At 45.8% G+C, this 22,986-nt stretch overlaps 1 protein-coding gene and 1 pseudogene across 1 annotated transcript in view; both read left to right on the top strand.

Moving 5' to 3' along the window:
- Nucleotides 1–7,117: 7,117 nt before the first annotated feature.
- Nucleotides 7,118–7,669, top strand: LOC128052120 (60S ribosomal protein L13a-like; annotated as a pseudogene).
- Nucleotides 7,670–19,234: 11,565 nt separating this feature from the next.
- SUSD1 (sushi domain containing 1) overlaps nt 19,235–22,986 on the top strand; it is a 117,252-nt gene continuing 113,500 nt past the window's right edge. Inside the window, exon 1 of the mRNA XM_052644564.1 lies at nt 19,235–19,346. Coding sequence (XP_052500524.1) covers nt 19,235–19,346 — 112 coding nt within the window. The remainder of the gene's footprint in view (nt 19,347–22,986) is intronic.

The raw sequence follows: 22,986 nt of genomic DNA, 5'->3' as shown, positions 1-22,986 counted from the left end.
GAAAAGATGTTTCAATGTCAGCTGGAACCTAAAAATGGGTTTTTGTTATGCCATGCTTAAAAGAACAAACAGGGTTGATATTTGAGCCTTTGTTATTCAGGTTCAGTGTTTTCAGGGCGTCAATTCTACATTCCAAGCAAAACACGCTCCATTGCAGTTAGGCTGTTCTGAAAAGTTTGCAAAAGTCAGCCTCACCCCAAAGAAGGGTAATCGTTTCTAAATTTAATGAAATGAATATTTATTTGAGCACCCACAAACTTCAGTGTGGAATTGAAGAAATTTGTACAAATTTGGCCTCGTCATTCAGATGTTCACAAAAAATAGATAATCCAGTTGTTTTCTACCTGCCCCCAACTGCCTTGATGGCAACCTGCCAGAGACTCTACGACTTACTGCAGCCACGCCTGCTGTTTGTCCCTTTTCCTCTTTCCGTCCTGTGTCCAGGTCCTCATCCCCTCCTGCCTCCTCAGAGATCTCACTCTATCCGTGACCCATTATCTATGTCCACTGGCCCATCTCTCTTGCTTCTTCCACCTCATCTGCCTCATTGGGTTTTCCTGTCAGCCTTTTAACTGTGCTCAAGTCTCTCCAATCTTTTATTTATTTATTTTTGGCTGCAACAGGTCTTAGCTGTGGCACTTGGTGTTAGCAGTGGCAGCACTGGGACTTAAGGAAATAAAACTTCCAGCGCTCCTTTGCCTTCCATTCTACATCTCATCTTCCCCTCAGTCAGACTTCCGAATAGAATGGTCTCTGCTTCAACTTCCTACTCTCACGAGAGCCCCCTCTTTTGTGCATTGGATGAACTCAAAATCAGAACTTGCTTGAAAATTAAAAACCTACACTCCCCTTCAAACAGAACACTTCCTTTGTGTTTGCAGGGATGGTAGCAAACGTGCGCTACAAAGGTGGCTGAGCGCCACCTTGTTTCCATGGGTTGTTCTAAAGGCTTACTCATTCCATATTCTCCACATGCCTGGCATCCTAGAGTGTCACACTTGAATCTCTGAATTTTTAAAATATTTGTTTTTATTTATTTATTTATTTGGCTGTGCTGGGTCTTAGTTGCAGCATGTGGGATCTAGTTCCACGACCAGGGGTCGAACCCCAGGCCCCTGCATGGGAGCTCAGCATCTTAGCTGCTGGACCACCAGGGAAGTCCTGAAATCTCTGTATTTTGTATTAGGAAGTGAGTTTTTAAAGATAAAATAGAAATATTTTCTATGTTTTCTTCCATTCTGAGAGTCTGACATGTGCCCTTTCCACCCCTCTGGTTAAGAATTACTGATCTAGAGAGCCAGCATTTAGGGAAATAATCATTCCTTCTTTCTTCTTAGTAGACTGTGGACTCAAGGTTTCTGCATCAGTGGCGATGGCATCTGCAGGAAGAATAGACGATTCGAATGCAAGCACAGCCTTGCAATTAGGGCTTCAGAATGCCAGGTGACCTTTTCTCTCACAGTAGAAATATCATTGTCATTTTAGTGTTTCTCTTTTAATTTGTGACTAAGAATGAATGTCATCACCCACCATCTCTTGCTCAGAAGAGATTACCAGTCACTGTATAAATAACACAGCTACCCGCAATTCAGTTTCCCAAGACTGCAGACCTTTAAAGGGAGGTGATCCTTTAAGAAAACACAGAAAAGCTGGAGAGGTGATGTTCATAGTGAGATCAAGGGACGTATGAAGATAACTCCTGGCTCCAAACCCAGGAAATTATTGGCCATTCATTTATCACACAATAGAGTAAATACTTTGTGAGGTCCTGTGGTCACAAGGTCAAATAAGACAAGGCTCCTTGCCCTGGTTAAAGGGAGAGAAATAACTAAACACTGTAAAAGAGGGTCTACAGAACCCTGGAGGTGCACAATAGAAGGAGAAGGAGCCAGAGTGAAGTCTGGGCAGGGTCTTGGATGATGTAATAATCAAGGGAGTCTAGGTGATGCTATGATAACAGATAAACCCTAAACATTCACAGCTTCCAACAATAAATAAAATTCATTTCTATGGACCAGGCATGGTCGCCGTACCATCTCAAACACATGGCCTCCAAAGTCTCCTTAGCACAGAAAAAGCAATGATCCTCAAAGGCCACAGTTCTTACTTGCCCCACTGCTTGTCTAAGAAGTGATACATGGGACGTATTATACAATATTATGTCATGAGATATTTATATCATAGTGTGCATGGGTCATCGGAGAAGGCAATGGCACCCCACTCCAGTACTCTTGCCTGGAAAATCCCATGGACGGAGGAGCCTGGTAGGCTGCAGTCCATGGGGTTGCTAAGAGTCGGACACGACTGAGCGACTTCACTTTCACCTTCCACTTTCATGCATTGAAGAAGGAAATGGCAACCCACTCCAGTGTTCTTGCCTGGAGAATCCCAGGGACGGGGGAGCCTGGTGGGCTGCTGTCTATGGGGGTCGCACAGAGTTGGACACGACTGAAGCGACTTAGCAGCAGCAGCAGTGCATGGGTCATACTTATACTGAAACAGTATTTATTGTTGATATGAAATTCAAATTTAACTGGGTATCCTATATTTTCATTTGCTAAATCTGTGGAAAATTCTTAAAGGGATGGGAATACCAGACCACCTCACCTGCCTCCTGAGAAACCTGTATGCAGGCCAGGAAGCAACAGTTAGAACTGAACATGGAACGGACTGGTTCCAAATTGGGAAAGGAGTATGTCAAGGCTGTATATTGTCACCCTGCTTATTTAACTTATATGTAGATTACATCATGCAAAATGTTGGGCTGGATGAAGCATAAGCTGGAATCAAGATTGCTGGGAGAAATATCAATAACCTCAAATATGCAGATGACACCACCCTTCTGGCAGAAAGCAAAGAGGAACTAAAGAACCTCTTGATGAAAGTGAAAGAGGAGAGTGAAAAAGCTGGCCCAAAATTCGAAATTCAAAACGCTAAGATCATGGCATCTGGTCCCATCACTTCATGGCAAATAGAGAGGAAATAGTGGAAACAGTGAGACTTTATTTTCTTGGGCTCCAAAATCACTACAGCCATGAAATTAAAATATGCTTGCTCCTTGGAAGAAAAGCTATGACCAACCTAAACAACATATTAAAAAACAGAGACAGTACTTTTCAGACTAAGTTCCACTGAGTCAAAGCTATGGTTTTTCCAGTAGTCATGGCCTTCCCTTGTGGCATAGCTGGTAAAGAATCCACCTGCAATGAGGGAGACCTGGGTTCGATCCCTGGGTTGCGAAGATCCCCTAGAGAAGGGAATGGCTACCCACTCCAGTATTCTGGCCCGGAGAAAGAGTCGGACACAACTGAGCAACTTTCACTTGTATGGATGTGAGAGTTGGACCATAAAGAAAGCTGAGCACCAAAGCATTGATGCTTCTGAACTGTGGTGTTGGAGAAGACTCTTGAGAGTCCCTTGGACTGCAAGGAGATCCAACCAGTCAATCCTAAAGGAAATCAGTCCTGAATATTCATTGGAAGGACTGATGCTGAAGCTGAAGCTCCAATACTTTGGCCACCTGATGCAAAGAACTGACTCATTAGGAAAAACCCTGATGCTGGCAAAGATTGAAGGCAGGAGGAGAAGGGGACAACAGAGGATGAAATGGTTGGATGGCATCACAGACTCAATGACGTGAGTTTGAGCAAGCTCTGGGAGATGGTGAAGGACAGGGAAGCCTCGCGTGCTTCAGTCCATGGGGTCACAAAGAGTCGGACACAACTGAGCGACTGAACAACAACAATCCTATACTTTCAGCTGCTGAATCTGGTGGTGAAGGAAAGGTTTGTGGCATTTTGTGTTCAGCTGCCACCCCCAGGATGGATGGGCCCTGAGCACCAGCCGGATATTTTGAGTGGCATGGTCACCTCAGGCCCCAACGACTCTTGCGGGCATGGAGGTTCTGCCAGGGCAGGCAGAGCGGAGTCTGGACAGCCGCCAGGAGACCACAGCTGTTGGAGGACACTCAGAGCTGCTGGTGTGGGCGAGAGGGCTGTCTGTGCTGACGATCCCTCTGGAGTTCTTCCTGGGGCCAAGCCACCCACACGCCTGGCCTGGAAGCTCACATGGGCTGCTAGGGTCAAAGCTGGTCCCACGTGGTCTGATGCAGAAGTGGAGAGGAGACACTGGAGGTACTGTGTCTGTCCAAACATCCTAGCAGCCGAGCAACCCTGCTCCCTCCATACACACTGTCCTCTAAGCCACAGGGTCAGGGCTTTCCCTAGGGGTCCGGTGGTTAAGGCTCTGTACTGCCAATGCGGGGGCATGGGTTTGATCCTTGGCTGGGGAACTAAGAGCTCACAGGCTGCCAAAGATGTTTTTAAAAAAGCAGCAGGTTCATCTCCCAAGCTCCTGCATCCAGGACCAGCCCTCAGTACCTCAGAACAAGGCAGCATTCACAGCAGAGGCTGGCAGTCCCCACCACCCCTACATTTGCAGAGCCTGGGACAAGACTAAACATGCCCCATATTAAATAATATGTCTCCCTACAAAGTTGAAAAATATGGCAAACACTCTGACTTTTATACAGCTGAAAGTTGGCAGACTGTTAAGATGATGAAACTTAGTTATTACTGTGCATGTCTGGATGTTCTGTTGAGTAGCCAGTGATGTTTGGATGAGTCATTGAATAAAGACATACACAGATTATAAGATATATATATGTACCCCATGTTTTTCTATTCATTTTAGCAAAATTATATTGACCTGCTAAAGATTTTCTCTTAATTTGTACAGTCTTGACAGTAAACATCCAAAGCAGAGGTTGACAAACTTTTTCTATGGAGGATCACATAGTAAAAATTTTAGGTTTTGTGGGCCATATGGTTTCTTTGAAGATTACTCAGCTCTGCCACTAGAATGGGTTTCACTGGTGGCTCAGACAGTAAAGAATCTGCGTGCAATGTGGGAGACCTGGGTTTGATCCCTGGGTTGGAAAGACTCCCTGGAAGAAGGTGTGGCAATCCACTCCAGTATTTTTGCCTGGAGAATCCCCATGGACAGAGGAGCCTGGCGGGCTACTGTCCGTGGGGTCGTGAAGAGTCAGACATGACTGAGCAGCTAAGCTCAGCACAGTCACTAGAATGTCGTGTCTGACTCTGAGACCCCATGGACTATACCGTCCATGGAATTCTTCAGGCCTGAATACTAGAGTGGGTAGTCTTTCCCTTCTCCAGGGAATCTTCCCAACCCAGGGATCAAACCCAGGTCTCCCACGTTGCAGGCGGATTCTTTACCAGCTGAGCCAGCAGGGAAGCCCAGAATAAGAAAACAGCCACAGACAACGTGTAGGTGATGAGTGACGTAGCTGTGTTCCAATAACACTTTACTTACAAAACAAAACCAGGTGGTGGGTCTGATTTAATTCTGCAGCATTAAAAACAAAATGGTACTGTGTTCACAGGGTACAAAATTTGAATGTATTTTATCAAAAACAGTAAATCAAAATTTTAAATTATTTTAATAGAATTTAAGAAATTGTCTTCTAAAACAGTCAAATTGTTTCATTAAAATCAATTGAAATTGAAATTGAAGTCGCTCAATCGTGTCCAACTCTTTGTGACCCATGGACTGTAGCCCACCAAGCTCCTCCGTCCGTGGGATTCTCCAAGCAAGAATACTGGAGTGGGTTGCTATTTCCTTCTCTAGGAAGGATTAAAATCAATAGTAAAATACAAATTATGATAGGAAAATATCAACACTTGATGTCAAAATTATTTAAATAAAGCTGACAATTTTTTGTAGTTTTATTTTTAAAAATTTTTATTTTTGATTGGAGGATAATGACTTTACAATGTTCTGTTGGTTTCTGCCATACAACAACATGAACAACATCCCCTCCCTCTGACTTTTAATTTTGTAAAGATTTGATTAAGTCTATGAAATCTAAAAAATAAATCTGTAAAAATAAAACTATTCACAGTTCCAGCCTTTAATACTCGGTTGCCAACAATAAAGAACTGGGATCATGCTTCATATACATTAGATGTAGACCAATATGTTTACAAAATTAAAAGTCACATGAATTGTTAATGTTGCAAAATGTTCCTCAACAGTCAGGGGCAGTGGTTGCAAAACTTCAAACTGGTGAGCCATGGATTAGCTGTAACTTGAAGAAAAACAGATAGTGGACCCTCAGCACTGCTGGAAAATGGTATTTCATCATGAAAAAATCTGTTGCATCCGAACTATCACAAAGAGGGGATTTAATAAGTTAATCTGTCTTCTGTCTCTTTTATGTTCTTTCAGTTCTCAAACCTCCCTACCCTTGGAAGCATCTACCTCTGATGTCAGCAGTGACCCAATGAGAAACTCCTGGAGCATTTGGAAGCTGCTGAAGGAAATGGCAACCCACTCCAGTACCCTTGCCTGGAAAATCCAATGGACGGAGGAGTGTGGTAGACTACAGTCCACGGGGTCGCAAAAAGTCGGACACGACTGAGCAACTTCACTTTCTTTCTACATTGTGTTTCAATAATGTGAGGCAAGAGAAGTGGAGAAACATTTCCTGAGTCTGGGTGGGGTTGATTATGGGAGTGGATGTTTAGAGTTAGGAAATGGCAACCCACTCCAGTATTCTTGCCTGGAGAACCCCATGGACAGAGGAGCCTGGAGGGCTATAGCCCATGGGGTCGCACGAGTCGGACATGACTTGGCGACTAAACCACAACCACACGGAGGCTGATGGACTTTTAACTTAACGACTTTATTTTCCGGCCGCGCTGGGTCTTCCCTGCTCTTCTCAGGCTTTCTCTAGTTTGCAGTGAGCAGGGGCTCCTCTCCATTGTGGTGCTCAGGCTTCTCTCTGTGGTGATTTCTCTTGTGGAGCTCAAGCTCTAGGTGCACAGGCCCAGCAGTGGTGGCCCCGGTTCTTAGTTGCTCTGGGGCATGTGGAACCTTCCAGCACCAGGGAAGATTCCAAACCCTGTCCTCCGCATTGGTAGGCAGATTCTTATCTACTGCGCCCCCAGGGAAATTAAATAAATTAATTTTCAGGTTTTTGCCAAGTCTTTTTTTTTTTTTCTTTTTTCTTTCCTTCTTTGTAACTTCTCTGTACTAAAATGTTTTGCTTTCCCCAGGCGGATGCCCAAGGTGGCAGAGGGTTGGTCCTAGGCTGATGGCTCTGTCCGTCTCCCCGGGCAACCAGACGCCCTTCACGGTCAAACAGGTACCGCTGGACTGGGAGGTGGTGTGCTGTGAGCGCACCAACATTTCTGGCAGTTCTGCAGAAACAAGTTAAAATCCCCGATCTTCCTCTGCAAGCGGATGAACACCAACCTATCCGCAGCTGTTGCCACTTCTGAGTCGCATCTTTTGGAGGGTGCGTGGCAGGCCTTCCCCAAAACCACGGGATGCCAGGCCACCCTGAGCCCTCAAGGTTTTTGATAGGACCCCGCTGCCCTCTGACCAGGAAAAGCAAAGAGTGGTTCCTGTTGCCCTTAAGGCCGTTTGTGTGAAGCTTGTGTGAAAGTTTGCTTACCCCCCCAACGGGTGTCTGGCTCACAGGTTGGCAGTGGCAGCCCCACTGGAGGAGAAGTAGAAATAGGTCAAGATCGGTTACAGGAAGGAAGAACAGCTCACGAGGCTAAGGAAACAGGCTGAAAAGAACGTGGAGAAGAAAACTGACGAATAGGCAGATGTCCTCAAGACTTTCAGGGTCCTGATCTGAGGCTATGGTCTTTATTAAGACCATGTATTTCTCAAAGGTTAAAAAAAAAGGTCCTAATTCACTCATATAACTTTCATGATCAGATGATGAACCAGAAAGGATTACTACGTGCATTAATAAATTTAATTTTTGAGAAAATGTTTGTAATTGGCAGGACCCTCTGAAAAGTGGGGTTCAGAGTTGGGGGGCTCTTCTTGCTATAATTAAAGAGCATCCTGGCTTGGAGACACTTCCTGGGAAAAGTCTTTTGAGAGCCTGGAAGCTTAGGGCTGGGCATGAACAGGAGTTTCCTTTCAATTTCTTTTTTCTTTATTAATGCGGACCACTTTCAAAGCCTTTATTAAATTTGCCACAATATTGCTTCTGTTGTTCATGTTCTGGTTTTTTGGCCCTGAGGCATGTGGGATGCTGGCTCCTCAACCAGGGATCAAACCTGGACCCCATGCATTGGAAGGTGAATTCTCAACGGCTGAACCACCAGGAAGGATCCTCCTTTCAATTTCTGACTTTCTTCTCTGAGTATCTCCTGCTGCTGCTGCTAAGTCGCTTCAGTCGTGTCCGACTCTGTGCAACCCCGCAGATGGCAGCCCACCAGGCTCCGCCGTCCCTGGGATTCTCCAGGCAAGAACACTGGAGTGGGCTGCCATTTCCTTCTCCAATGCATGAAAGTGAAAAGTGAAAGTGAAGTTGCTCAGTAAGTGTCCGACTCTTCGTGACCTCATGGACTGCAGCCTACCAGGCTCCTCTGTCCATGGGACTTTCCAGGCAAGAATATCTCCAACTCTTAGCAAATTTCTTTGCAAGTTTTTTTTTTTTTTCAGAGAAAAACTCTTTTCTGTCTGTCTTTCTGTGTTTTCCTTTGGGTCCCTGTTTTCATCTTTTGAAAATCTACTCATCTTTTAGGGTCTAGCTTGAAGGCTTCCTCCTTAATGATTTTCTTGTTCTGGGCAGCTGAAAGGCCCCCTAATGTGAGCCCCACAACCCCACCCCCCACCCCGCCGACAGGATTTTGTTTAAGGCAGAGAAATGCTTCTTAAAAACTCGACTAGTCTAGAAGCCACAGTCCTTCCTGCATCTTGGCAGAGGCTACAAATGCGATGGGTGGTTGAAGGAAGTCATGGAGTCTCCTCGCCTGGAACTTCCCCCTTAGGCCACCCTAGACTGGTCCTGGGAGCCTGAGGTAGCTTCAGGCTCATTATTCCCAGGAAAGTTGGAAAGTTGGTCTCTAGAAAGCCATTTCTAGAGTATTCTGGAGTCATTGTGTTCTAAAAGATCAGAGGTAAGGGTTTGGGCTTCCCTGGTGGCTCAGAGCGTAAAGCGTCTGCCTGCAATGCAGGAGACCTGGGTTCAAATCCCTGGGTCAGGAAAATCCCCTGGGGAAGGAAATGGCAACCCACTCCAGTACTCCTGCCTGGAAAATCCCATGGATGGAAGAGCCTGGTAGACTATAGTCCATGGAATCGCAAAGAGTCGGACACGACTGAGCGACTTCACTTTCACTTTCAAGGGTAATGAACTGCACTCAACAATGTAATGGGTATGCATTTAAGGCTGTACACTTGAGTTATACAAAATGTAAGTCTATTACAAGGATTTTTATTATTAGGACCTGTGGGGGAAAAGATCTACTTGATTCTACACTGGTCAAACTAGTCCCCAAGTACTGTGTTCAGTCTGGGGCATAAATAACTCTTTAAGTAGACATAGGTGACAAAAACAACAATAATAAAGCACAAAGTAGTTACCCAGAATGGTGAGACTCAAAGCTACATCCTAGAATGCCGTAACAAGAGGGAGCCCAGCTCAGATAAGCTTTGATTTGTGAAAAGGCAGATCTGGTAAGCTGAGAAGGGAGGAGTTCTGAAGAGCCAGTGTGCTCACAAGTTACAGTCATACCTACTGTTCTTGCTGCCTGGCACCATTTACCCTGCTGATAAAAATGTTGCCCTGTATCATGAATCCCTCCTTCCTGGCTCAGTCCTTGGGGTTCGGGTGAGGCTGACCCCACACTCAGGCTGAGCTCTCGTAGCTCCAGGCTATTTATTGATCCTATTATTGAGGACCATGGCGTGGCTATGGGTACCTCTGTCCCGAGGGAGAAAAAGTTTCAAGGCTTTTGTGTCACTTCTGGGGAAGAAAAGCTTTCTTTGTCCATTGGCTTTGAAGCTGAGATGCTGGAAGTACTGATCTGCAGCAGCTATCATGTAGTAACGTAGTGAAAACCTGAAGAACAGAGCAAGCAGAGCCAAGAGAGAATCTGGATTCCAGGGGCGCTGTTGGCGTTTGGTCAAGTCACACCTTAAGTCACATCCGTCAGTGCACCTCTCAGATTATGGGAGTCAGCAGCTTCCAGTTTTGCTTTCAACAGTTTGGATCATAGGAAGTCATGTGAACCAAAAGTCTCCCAAGGAGTATGCAGCAGGGAAGTGAAGCAGAGGGACTCAGGAAAGAGCAACTCTGACAGCAGCTGGTGAGTTGGCAATATGGAGAGCTAGTCTGTTTGGGAAGGTGCAGGTGACTTGACTTAGATGATGTTTGACAACCTGTGTTTTTCTGAGCGTCTAAGGTCTATGGCCTGTCAGCCCAATACTATGCAATACTGGCAAATCATTGATATACATAAGAAGTAACTGCCATGATGACAAAGAATAATTTGATTTTAAAAAATTACCTGTGAGTGCTTAGGGTTTATTCCACAAACCTGCCAGAGAAAATCAAAGCATAAGAGATCTTTTGAACTGGCTAATACATGCTTCCTTTTCCATTACCCACTTTGGCACAGACTCAAAGTTTCTCACTCATATCCATTTGAAAACCACTGTGGGAGCAAGTCAGTACAACGTGGGGTGACATCAGAGTCCAGGAGACAGTCACTGTGGGAGACAGTCACCTGGGGATAGATCAACCAGGAGCCTTGGAGCCCTTGAATGAACAGGAAATGAGACATGTAGGGAGGTGACTAATCTGAGGATTGTCTGCACTGGCTTCCTCCAAGGATGAGTAGCTGAGCTGAATATTAACACCCACTGGCAACTGAGGACAGACAGTGACTGACTCCAATCTTCCTTCCTTCTTCCAACATGTAGAATACTTGCTAGGTACCAAGAGTTGTTCCAGATATAAGGGTAGCTGGTTAACATGGCATTCACAGCCTTGAGTCTAATGGGAAGGACAGGCGATTAAATGCTGAAAAGTCACTTACAGGGAAACTTTGGAAGTAGAAATGTATACTTAATATTTGTGGATTTCACTGTATGTAAATTATGTGTGTATGCAGTCACTCCAGTCATGTCTGACTCTTTGCGACTCCATAGACTATTGCTCACCAGGCTCCCCCATCCATGGAATTTTCCAGGCAAAAACACTAGCGTGGGCTGCCATTTCCTACTCCAGGGAATCTTCCCAACCCAAGGATCAAACCTGCGATTCCTGCCTCTCCTGCATTGGCAAATGGATTCTTTACTACTGTGCCAACTTGGAATCCCATGTAAAGTATACTTGAGTTTAAAAACAAACAACAACAAAAACAGGAAAAAATAAAACAGAATCACCTAAAAGTGGAACTGGAAATCCAGGCAGGGTATTACCAGAGCACCAAAATAGAGGTTATTTGTTTAAGATATAAAGCTGATTGTGATCAGATTAATAAATGTGTGAAAGAGCCAATGCACCTACAACCCACGAAAGCAGAAAGAGAGGCTCTTCAAAAAAGTGACCTTTCTATTTGAAACACTAGAATAACCTCAAGTTCAGAGATATCAGGGGCAGGGAGAAGGAACTGATATGATGGTGCTGCTGCTGCTGCTAAGTCGCTTCAGTCGCGTCCAACTCTGTGACCCCATGGATGGTGAGCTGGTAATTAATTCATGAGCTGCAAACATCTGCACCCATTCTCTGCCTTAGAAGTGGTAGATCCTGGATTTTTTCCCCCAAGTGAAAATTTTAAGTAAAGCTTATTTTTTACCAAAGATGAGAGTTATGATACCTGAGGCTCCCAGAGAAGGCACTGGAGCCAGAGAAAGTAGCCAGTGTACACTTTTTCCCTTCCACCCTCAAAACCATTAGAGCTAGGACCACTGAAACCAAATCTCTATTTACGCTTAAGAAAGCAGGGATTCTCACCTGGCCTTGGGAAACATATCCGATCTTCTTATTCTAAACAGATGAAACTCTCATGTGAAAACTAACAGGCATTCAAAAAGCATGAAACAATGAGGAAAACCAACAGAAGTGTCATCCAATGCTACAATAATAAACAAAGGACCTGCTGATGAAAGTGTTAATCAAGAAAGAAAAGAACTTTAAAATACCATAGTTTGGGGACTTCCCTGGCAGTCCAGTGGTTAAAACTCTGAGGTTTCACTGCAGGTGGCACAGATTTGATCCCTGGTCAGGTAACCCAGATCCTGCATGTCATGAGGGCATGGCCAAAAAAAGAAAGTTAAAATATGGTAGTTGGTATACTTGAGGAAGTCAGGAAGTGCCATTTACAGAAATAAAGGCATTCTATAAAAAGAAAGAGTTCTTGGAAATTTATGCTTGGGAAAAACATGAATGCAGAAATAAAGAAGTATTTCAACGGATAGGGATGAATGAAGACCAAATTGTGAACAGGAAGACTGTGTTAGAGCTGTCTTCCATATTCAGTGAATAAACACAAAGAAGATGATGAGAATAAAATAAATACTGAGCCACTGAAGCTATAGGCAAACTTTTAGAAGCGGTCTACCATACATTCCACAAGAGATAAATAGAATCAAGAGAACAAAAGAATCAATGAATCAAAAGGAAAAAAATTTCTCTGCTGAAAAGTGAAGTCACTCAGTCGTGTCCAACTCTTTGCAACCCCATGGCCTGTAGCCCACCAGGTTCCTCTGTCCATGGGATTTTCCAGGCAATAGTCTTGGAGTGGATTGCCATTTCCTTCTCCAGGGGATCTTCCCAACCCAGGGATCGAACCCAGGTCTCCCTCATTGTAGACAGACGCTTTACCGTCTGAGCCACCAGGGAAGCCCAAGAAAGTCTCAAATCCACAAATTGAAAGGGTTCAATGAGTGCTGGGCAAGAATGATGAAAAACTACATCCTCATGAAATTTCTGAATTCCAAGGTTAGACAGAAAACCCCCAAAGCTCGGGTTGAGCAGCACGAGCGACACATTACCTGGAAGGAATCAAATCAGTCTGTGGTTCTCATCAGCAACGCTAATACAGAAGACAGAATTCTAAGGAAAGATTCTTTTGAACCCAGCTTCTAGATGCTGTTACCCTATCATTTAGTTATTGTGAATTCAGAATTCTCAACTCAGTTAATCTTTAAGGAAATAAATGATGGGAACAAAAATCAAGATATATTTGGACATGCAAACATTCTGAAAGTTTATCATCCAGGAACCACTTTCTGAAAAAGATACTCAGATGTACTAGAAGCTGAAGAAGAAGGAGGAAGAGGAGCAGCAGGAGGGTGAAATAGGAAGCCACAGGGCACAAAACTCAGCAGTTAGCAAAGAAATCAGTAAAACCTGTGGCTAAGCCCTTTGTGAAATAATTGAGTACAGTATTTCTCTTTTAAAGATTGTACTATTTGCTAAGGTCAGTGATGGGTCTTCACTGTTGGCAGTTCTTATTAAGCAAGGCATAGCTCCATCAGCCTTCAGAGTTGTGAGCTTCCTCAGCAATTGTGTCAGTCATGGTTAGATGCACCCTACTTCTCAGGGCTGTGGGTGCCTGCAAGGGTCCTCAGGCCGATTCTTGGTCCGGAAATGGGCTGTCAGCAGGCTTCCTTTTGGGGTTTGTGGAACAAACATACCAACAGCTGAGGCTTCCTCTTGTGAGGCAGGTGACTCTGTGTGTGTGTGAGAGAGAGAGAGAGAGAGAATGGGTGACAGAGCCCTAGTCTTGCTTGGTGTTACCCCTGCTACCAAGGGGCAAGGACGGGCCAATACTATGCCAGCTGCTTTCTGAACTTCAGCTGGAATGTCTGAAGTTTGCTTCTAAATCCACGTCTTCCAGGGCCTTCCCTGGCGATCCAGTGGTTAAGACTTTGCCTTCCAATGCAGGAGGTGCAGGTTGGATGCCTGGTTGAGGAATTAAGATCTCACATCTTGAGGCCAAAAACCAAAACATAAAACGGAAGCGATAGAGTAACAAACTCAATAAAGACTAAAAATGGTCCACATTTTTAAAAAATGCCAAATCTTCTATCAGAGTGCCCTTGCCAGTGCAATTCTGAGAACCCTGGTGTCCGGATGGCTTCTAGCAGTCAGATGTAACAGCCAATAGTCTATTTGTTGCCCAAGCTCCACAAACTAACTGCAGGTAGGATGTTTGGTTTGTGTGTGTGTTCGGGGGAGGGAGAGGCGTGTGGAGGAAGGCAGGATAATCTCGCTTGCTCTTTCTCCCATCACAATGAAGTGTCTGAGAGTCATTGAGCTTTTAAGAATGACAAGTTTACCTGCACTTGACTTAGAGACGGTCATCAGCAGGGCTTTTCTCCATAGAGACAGGTTCCTGCTATAGGTCTGGACAAATCTGCTTAAGAGGTTGACTCCATCCTGGGAGGGTCAACGTGGCCTCTTACAGGTAGCCTGGCGGTGTTCTCAGAGGTCACGTCAGCTAGGGATAGATGTGTGTGACCGTGGAATGTGGTGTTACAGAGGGGGCTCACTTTTATCGTTTTCAAGCACTCACAGTTTTTCAACCAGCGTAATATAGCAGAGGCTTCAAATATTTAAATCATTTGCAAGTTAATGCCAACTTCAAGCAATAAGTTCAACACCGAAGCTTACCAAACTCATTACAATTACGCATTCAAACCATTCCCGAAATATCCACAGATAAGCAATTTATTTACAATTTGCAAGCCTGCTAGTATTCCCAACCCAGCCTCTGGAAAAAAGCAGTAAGTCATTTCTGCTTAGGAGTGTGATGACCAAGCAAGAGATTTTTCCAGGAAAGTTCTAAGATATTTGGTATCCAGCCTCCCTGTCTCCCTTCTCCTTCTGGCTCTGTGTCATGTCGGGATGAGAACCCACCAGGCAAACACCAAACTTCATATTGTAAGGAGACACACTGAAGAGCAGCCAGGGGGGGAAATGCTAGAGATACTAGGGCCAGTGTTCACTTTCTATTTGCCCAGACTTCTCCTCTCCACACTCCTGCCTGCCTCACAGGCCACTCAGGGCTCTCTAGGAATCCCATCCATTTATGTCTCAGGGATTGGGGGATGGGGCTTTCCAAGGGACCTTTCCTATAATTTTGATTTGTCAAGATCCAAAGTTAATGTGGGGAGTCCTATATGTTAGTGCCTGCCTGGTAAAATAAAAATAGGTACCTACCTTTTTTTTCTCATTGACTTTCAAAAATCATTTTCATCATGTTTAAATGTGCAGCTCAGTGGCATTAAATACATTCATCTTGTTTGCAACCATCACCACCATCCACCCCCAGAATTTTCCATCTTGCAAAAGTGAAACTCTCTACTAATTAAACATCAGCTTCCCATTTCCCTCTTCTCCAAACTCCTTCTACTTCTGTCTCTATGAATTTTCCACCTTATATAAGTGGAAACTTATAGTACTTACCCTTTTTTAACTGGCTTATTTCACTTAGCATAATGTCCTCAAGTTTCATCTACAATGTAGCATGTGTCAGAATTTACTTCCTTTTTCTTAAGATTTTTTTTTAACGTGGACCATTTTTTAAAGTCGTTATTGAATTTTTTACAATATTGCTTCTGCTTTATTTTTTAAAAATCTTATTATTATTATTATTTTGCCAAAACTTCAGCCATGTGGGATCTTAGTTCCTCCACCGGGGATCAAAGCCTTATTCCCTGCATTGGAAGGCAAAGTCTTAACCACTGGGTGGCCAGGGAAGTCCCTACTTCCATTTTAAGGTCAAATAATATTCCATTGTATGTCTCCACTACATTTTGTTTATCCACCCATCCTTACATGGATATTTGGATTGCTTCCATCCTCTGGCTCATGTGAATAATACTCCTGTGAACATGGGCATTCTTTGTTGTCACCAAATGTTTTGATTATGTAGCAAGATGTATTAAAATAGACTTCAGTATTTCTTAGACTTCGATGATGGGAAATAGGAATAAGTCAGGAAGCTGTCTGGATTATTTATACAAGACTGCTTGATGTCCCTTAAAATCACTTCCACAATATAGGTCAGTAAACCTCAATATTTTAGGTAGGATTTAAATATTTTATTAATCATATGAAGGCTCACTGATGAGTAAATTACTGTAAAAAACTCTTAAAAGAGAAGTTTAAAGTTTTTTTTAAGTGTGGAAAATGATAATTTTTCTGGAGAGCCAGGAAACTAGCATTTGGTGGCCTGAAGCATGAAGAAGGAGGAGATTATAGTGAACAATATGTACACAGATGAGGAAGATAAAATGCTTTGAACTAGGAAAAAGTGTACTTTTCATTTTTTTCAACAATTCTTACACATTGGTACTGGAGCAAATTTGAAAATATTGTAATATCTGTACATTATATTATATGTACAAAAGCTATGCATATAATTTCAAAATTTTTTCTCTCATCTCTTTTAGTGGACATTTTTGTGGAAGCCATGTGGCAAATCTAATCCAACACAGTTTTCAAAGCTGTCTGGTTTACTGATGTCATTTTTCCCTGTTTGAAAGCACTGCTGTATACTTAATCGGGTGTGTATCTCTCTGGACATTTAATATTTTACTGGGATTTAGGAGATAGGAGAGAGAGCTCTTTCAGAATTTATGATGCCATCTTGAAACCAAAAGTCATTTTTTTCTTTGATGAAGTCATTAAAATCTTGATATCATGGGAAAAAAAAGGTTCTCTGTAAATTCTCTTTTAAAAGACAGTGGTGTACTGACCGTGCTCCCTTAAAAAAGAAGAACATTTTTCTTAAGCTAAATATTTTCTTGGTAATAATCTCACTGCCAAATTTAATTAACACTGGTTCAATATTCTCTTTTAATTCTAGCGACAAGTACTGATAAGATAATTTTTCATTGTGTGACTCCATGAACTTACCATTGGGTAGGATGTAGTTTGTTTTTACAAAAATATTTGTTTGAAAACAAAAAATCACACAATCTAATGTAGGATATAAGTGCATCATGTATTGTACTAACATAAAATTTTCAAAATTTAGAAAGACTCCAAGCTTCCAATTCAGGAGACACAGGTTTGGGGAGCTAAGATTTTACATGTCATGAGACTCAGCCAAAAGATTAAAAAAAATTTTTTTTAAACCCCAAATGGTGCACAACTCTCTAGAATAAAATAATCTTCAGAAGGGCTACTGCACAACACCTAGCACCCCATTGAAAAGACACCCAGTAATCTGTTGTCCATTTCCAAGTTTTGGATATTTTTTCCCTGACATCACCAATTAAAAATGTATATGGCTTCCCTGGTGGCTCAGATGGGAAAGAATCTGCTTGCAATGTGGGAGACCTGGGGTTCATTCCTAGGTTGGGAAGATCCCTGGAGGAAGGCATGGCAACCCACTCCAGTATTCTTGCCTGGAGAATCTCCATAGACAGAGGAGCCTGGGGAAGGGGGGTGGGGTTTACAGCCCATGGAGTTGCAGAAAGTTGGACCCGACTGAGTGACTAAGCACAAGCACAATAACCTATACATAGACACAGATTTATAAACGGATGTACACAAATGTATTAAAATGTATGTATTTATTTGGCATAGGAGCATGGCAGAGAAGAAGAGGTATGAGTGAAGTCACTCAGTCGTGTCCGACTCTTTGTGACCCCATGGACGGTAGCCTACCAGGCTCCTCTTTCCATAGGATTTTCCAGGCAAGAGTACTGGAGTGGGTTGCCATTTCCTTCTCCAGACCCAACCCAGGGATCAAACCCAGGTCTCCCACATTGTAGGCAGACGCTTTCCCATCTGAGCCACCAGGGAAGAGTCTGAAGAAGAGGTATAGGTTGATGAAAATGTCCTGAACGTATTTTTGTTGAAACAATGACATGATTTCAAAGTTCATGGAGAGCGGAGCTTAAAGACACTGTCTAAATAATAGGAGATAGCTTGCACTACCTGCCCTGTCCATAGTACTCCCCAAAGCAGGCTCTTATCTTTGCTGAGCAAAGAATGATTAGCAAGGAAGCCTGATGCAAAGGGCCTAGGAAGTTTATTTTTAACCACTTCTTTTTAAGGCTGCACAGCAAGTTGAACCCTTATATGGGTGTGGTCCTGGGTGGTTAGGGTGAGAGCAGGCCCATGGCACAGAGACAAGCCAGTGAGGATATGGGTGAGGAAATGCGTGAGGAAGTGGAGGGGGCCGCTGCTCTTGGGGTGCTCCACAGACACCTCAAAACGGACACTTCAAGCTGAAAATGTTCAACCTGGAACTTATTTTTTCTTTCCCTGCAGCCAGCCTCTCGCTACCCCAGCTTGCCACAACTCCCTTTGTGTTTCTATTTCAGTGACTCCCAATGCCATCAACCCAGCTGCCCAGTTTCGGTGACATCTGTAATTTCTCTTTGCTTGTCCACCACAGTCCACTGGTCATAAGATCCAGTGGATTCCACCCAGTACTACTCTCACTTGTTACTTCCCTCCACACTCGGAGCCAGTGCTCCGCTCCGGGACGTGTCCTCTCTTGCCTGGATCTCTGAAGCAGCTCTGGGCGGGCTCCCTGCCTTCCGGGCCCCTTTCCCAGTCCTACAGAGCCAACCCGGGGAGACTTTCCTGATGAGATCCCGGTGACTGCTTCTCAGCAACCTCCTTTCCTGGGTTTATGAGTTCTTCTTTATCTCCGCAGCTCACTGCCTCTCTCCAGCTGTCCGTTCTCACTCTAAGGAGGTCGCCCTCCCCATTTCTAGAATGCGCGCTCTCCAGTCTAGCCCACGCCTCTCACCGCTTAGATTCCTCTCTGGGCCCTTCTCATCCCCAGGTCTTCGCTTACATCTTCCTGAAGCCTCCCTGACGCCCCAAGCTGACTGTCCCCGGAGTAGCAGGAAGCCCTACCAGCTCTGAAGCCACTGACGGTCTTGTCGCCTGGTCAAGCCTGTCGCCGGGGCGGCCTGGACCGGCGGGCTTCTCGCCCTTGGAGCTCCAGCCACCTCACCCAGCTCTCTTTCAGCTCCCGAAAGACTCCTGTTCCTTCTGCCCCTCACCCCTCTTCCTTTGCCACCCCGGGAGTGCCTCCCTGAGCCCCTAGGATCCCGCGATCGTTCCTCAGGCGTAGGGCACAGGACACGTTTTCTCCCGGCGCAGTCGGGAACTCTACGTTCGGGTGTGTCACTAGGCCGGGCCCGCCGGGTGTCCCTGGGCCCGCAGCGCCCGGCGCGCAGCAGGTGCACGGCCGGTGCAGGAGCGATTGCCTGAACGAGCCTTCTCCCGGGCGCGGGCCGGCTGGGGAGGAAGGGCCCGCGCGCCGCTCCCCCACCCCGGGACCCCGCGGCACCCTCGGCTCCCCCGTGCGGCGCCGGAAGCGCCCAGCCCGGTCCCCTCCCCAGGGCGCCAGCCGCCTTATCTCCGCGCCTCGGGGCGGCAGGAGGAGTCCGGGCGCGCCGGGAGGGAGGCGGCGGCGGCATGGCCCGGGGACCCTGGGGCGTCGGCATCCCGCTAGGCCGCCTGCTGCTGCTGCTGCTGCTGCTGCTGCTCAGCTTAGCCCGAGGCGCGCCCGGACCGTGGAGCCAGGACGGTGAGTGCGGGCGGGAAGCGGGCGCGGCGCTCCCCCGCCCCCGGGCCGGGCTGGCGCAGAGCCCGGGAGTGGGGCTCAGGTCGGAGATCGGGAGGGCGGGGCTCCGAGATACTGGTGGGCTTCCCCGGATGCCTTCGCCGCCCCCGCACAGGGGCTGTGGGGAGCCGAGTGCCCTGTGGTCGGGTCCGCGCCCCCCGGGGACCTGGCGCGAGTGGGGGCTGGGCGCGAGCGGGCTGTGGGGGCGCCCCCTGGGAGAGCCGCGCCCCGCGCGAGAGGGCGTGGAAGGGCGTTCCTCCTGCACTGTCACGCTTCCGGCCCCGCTCTGGCTTTTGCGCGACGAATTCTTGACCCTGGAGCAGTTTTCTTCCTGCCTTTTAATTTTTAACATTTGATGAAGAACCGAGTGCTAATATGGTGAGAAAGAAGTGTAAGGAAGTTTATGGGAATAAAGCACTCATTAATCAGTTGACTCATTTAACAGATGAATGGTCCTTGAGTAGTTCTCCTGAGAAGGATGTGAGGTCCCTGTGCTGGCCCTCACTGACCTCATAGTCGTGTCCGACTCTTTGCGACCCATGAACTGTAGCCCGCCTGGCTCCTCTGTCCATGGGATTCTCCAGGCAAGAATACTGGAATGGGTAGCCATGCCCTCCTCCAGGAGATCTTCCCAACCCAGGATGGAACCCAGGTCTCCCTCATTGCAGGCAGATTCTTTATGTCTGAGTCACCAGGAAGCCCATTCTGGAGAAGACAGACAAGCAAATAATCCATTTCCAGGCAGTTGGAGTAGTAGCCTGCCAGGCTCCTCTGTTCATGAAATTCTCCAGGGAGTGGGTTGCCAGTTCCTTCTTTCTTCCTCCTTGAACCCCATCAGTGCTCTTGAAAAGTTGAGTGGTCAGAAGAGGGAGAGACTACATCTGATTAAGGGAATCCGGTAGCACCGTGGAAGAGGTGACCCTTAGTTAGTCAGTTCAGTTCAGTCGCTCAGTCGTGTCTGACTCTTTGCGACCCCATGAATTGCAGCACGCCAGGCCTCCCTGTCCATCACCAACTCCCGGAGTTCACTCAGACTCACATCCGTCAAGTCAGTGATGCCATCCAGCCATCTCATCCTCTGTCGTCCCCTTCTCCTCCTGCCCCCAATCCCTCCCAGCATCAGAGTCTTTTCCAATGAGTCAACTCTTCGCATGAGGTGGCCAAAGTACTGGACCCTTAAATGGGGCCAAAACAGGTAGGTAATAGTCGATACGGGAAGGTGAGGAAAAGGCATCCCAGCTCATTACAGAGGGCACAGTCAGCTCTCCACTGAGAATGAATGAGTGAATGCATGAATCCCAGATGGAGGCGACAAAGGAAGAAAGCGCATGGAGGCACAAAAGCACAGGGTCTGCATTTCCATTGGACTGACGTGTAGAAGGTGGGTGGAAAATGGGGGCAGAACAGCAGGTTGGATTTCACCAGAAGGCAGTGCGTTGTAGTTGGCAGACCCAGGCATTTAGACTTAGATGTTTCTGGGCAGTGAGGAGCCATTGATAATCATTGCAGGTTTAGTACAGAGAGTGAGTGATATAAAAAATGGTACAAGGGAGACTTTTCTGTTGGTCCAGTAGGTAAGACTCGATGCTTCCACAACAGAGGGCATGGATTCAACCCCTGATTGGGGAACTAAGATCCCACATGCCAGGCAGTGCAGCCGAAAAAAGAGGTATAAGGAAAGTATCTAGCTTCCCTAATAAAATGAAATAGTCATCCTGTGAAGTGAAATGAAGTGAAGTAAATGAAACAGTCATCCTGTAGTGGATGGCAAATACCATGTAAGGAGATACTCAGAGACTGTGGCTCCTGCTCTTGTTCCCCCCAATTCTCTTCACCTTGGGACTTTCACTATCACTGGATGGTATTTTTCTTGGTTGGCAAACCTTCTGAAGTGCTCCCTCCCCTTTTTGTAAACATCAGATGCTCTGATGGGATTTCTAACTTCCTTCTCTAACTTGATCTCCCACAGCAGTGTACATAAAAGCTTGCAGACGCTTGGAGCATACTTCAGAATCTCTATGTGAAGACAGTAGCCTAGGAAACTGTCCACTGTGTTCCCATTGACTTGCTGGGCTCAGATGTTGACCAAAGTAACTACATAAGCCCAGCCATCTGCAACTGCTTAATCTTGGGAAATGGAAGTCAGGGTTGCCCTGGTTGAGCCTCCTCTCCCTATGTCAGCATTTTCCCATCATTTACAACCATGGAGAACCTGGTGTGATCAAGGGCAGGTTTCCTTGCAGTAGACAGTGTGGGAACTGACTAGAGGCTTAGGGGCTGTTGAGGAAGTTGTTACATCTGTTCTAAAAGTCCTGACTCTTGGCCCCACAGTCATAACCGCAGGAAATGAGGACTGTGTATAGATGATAAGGTGGAAAGGGAAGGACTTAATGACAGATATTAAGGTTCAAGGGAACCAAAGAGGGAAGATGGAACACTACAGGTTCGGGACGGGTTGATTTGGATATATGGTTCTATGGTGCTACAGTGCTCCGTCATGTCCTACTCTTTGCGACCCCGTGGGACTGTAGTCCCCCAGGTTTCTTGCCTGATTTCCCAGGCAAGAATGCTGGAGTGGGTTGCCATTTCCTACTCCAGGGATCTTCATGTCCCAAGGATTGAACCTGCTTCTCTGCATCTCCTGCACTGGGCAGGCAGGCTCTTTACCACTAGTGCTCCCTGGAAAGCTCCATATGGTTCCATTGTTGTTCAGTTGCTAAGTCATGTTTGACTGTTTGTGACCCCATGGACTGCAGCACACCAGGCTTCCATGTCCTCACTACTTCCCGGAGTTTGCTCAAACTAATGTCCACTGAGTTGGTGATGCTATCCCACCATCTTATGCTCTGTTGTCCCCTTCTCCTCCAGCCCTCAGTTTTTCCCAGCATCAGGGTCTTTTTCAGTGAGTCAGCTCTTCACATCAGGTGGCCAAAGTTTTGGAGTTTCAGCTTCAGCATCTGTCCTTCCAGTGAATATTCAGGGTTGATTTCCTTTAGGATTGACTGGTTTGATCTCCTTGCAGTCCAAGGGCCTCTCAAAAGTCTTCTCCAACACCACAGTTTGAAAGCATCAGTTCTTCGGCCCTCAGTCTTCTTTATGGTGCCACTTTCATATATGGTTCTATAGAAGGACAAAAAAAGACTTGGGAAGAAAGATGCTTCGTTGTTTTGGAGATCCTGAATTTGAGTTGATGTTAGGAATTTGGAGACATGAAATCAACAGGGAACTGAGACTGTGGACAGTAAGTGTCTGCAGTGATGGTGATTCAATGGTCACTTGAAGCCTTGAGGTTGATAAGACGAAGAGGACCAAGGACAGGTTCTTTTTGGTTTTGTTTTTTTCCAATTTTTTCATTATTTATTTTTAACTGAAGGATAATCACAATATTCTGTTGACTTCTTCCATACATCAACATGGATGTTCCCTTCCTCAAGAGCCTCCCTTCCACTTCCTGCCACATCCCACCCCTCTAGGTTGTCACAGAGCCCCAGTTTGAGTTCCCTGAGTCATACAGCAGATTCCCACTGGCTATCTGCTTTACATATGTTAGTGTATGTTTCCATGGCACTCTCTCCATTCGTCCCACCCTCTTCTTCCTACCCAT

The sequence above is a fragment of the Budorcas taxicolor genome, chromosome 8, assembly GCF_023091745.1.
Source record: "Budorcas taxicolor isolate Tak-1 chromosome 8, Takin1.1, whole genome shotgun sequence".
In the NCBI taxonomy this organism is placed as follows: domain Eukaryota; kingdom Metazoa; phylum Chordata; class Mammalia; order Artiodactyla; family Bovidae; genus Budorcas; species Budorcas taxicolor.
Note: the sequence above shows the minus strand (reverse complement) of the source record. Positions and strands in the feature narration are given on the sequence as shown.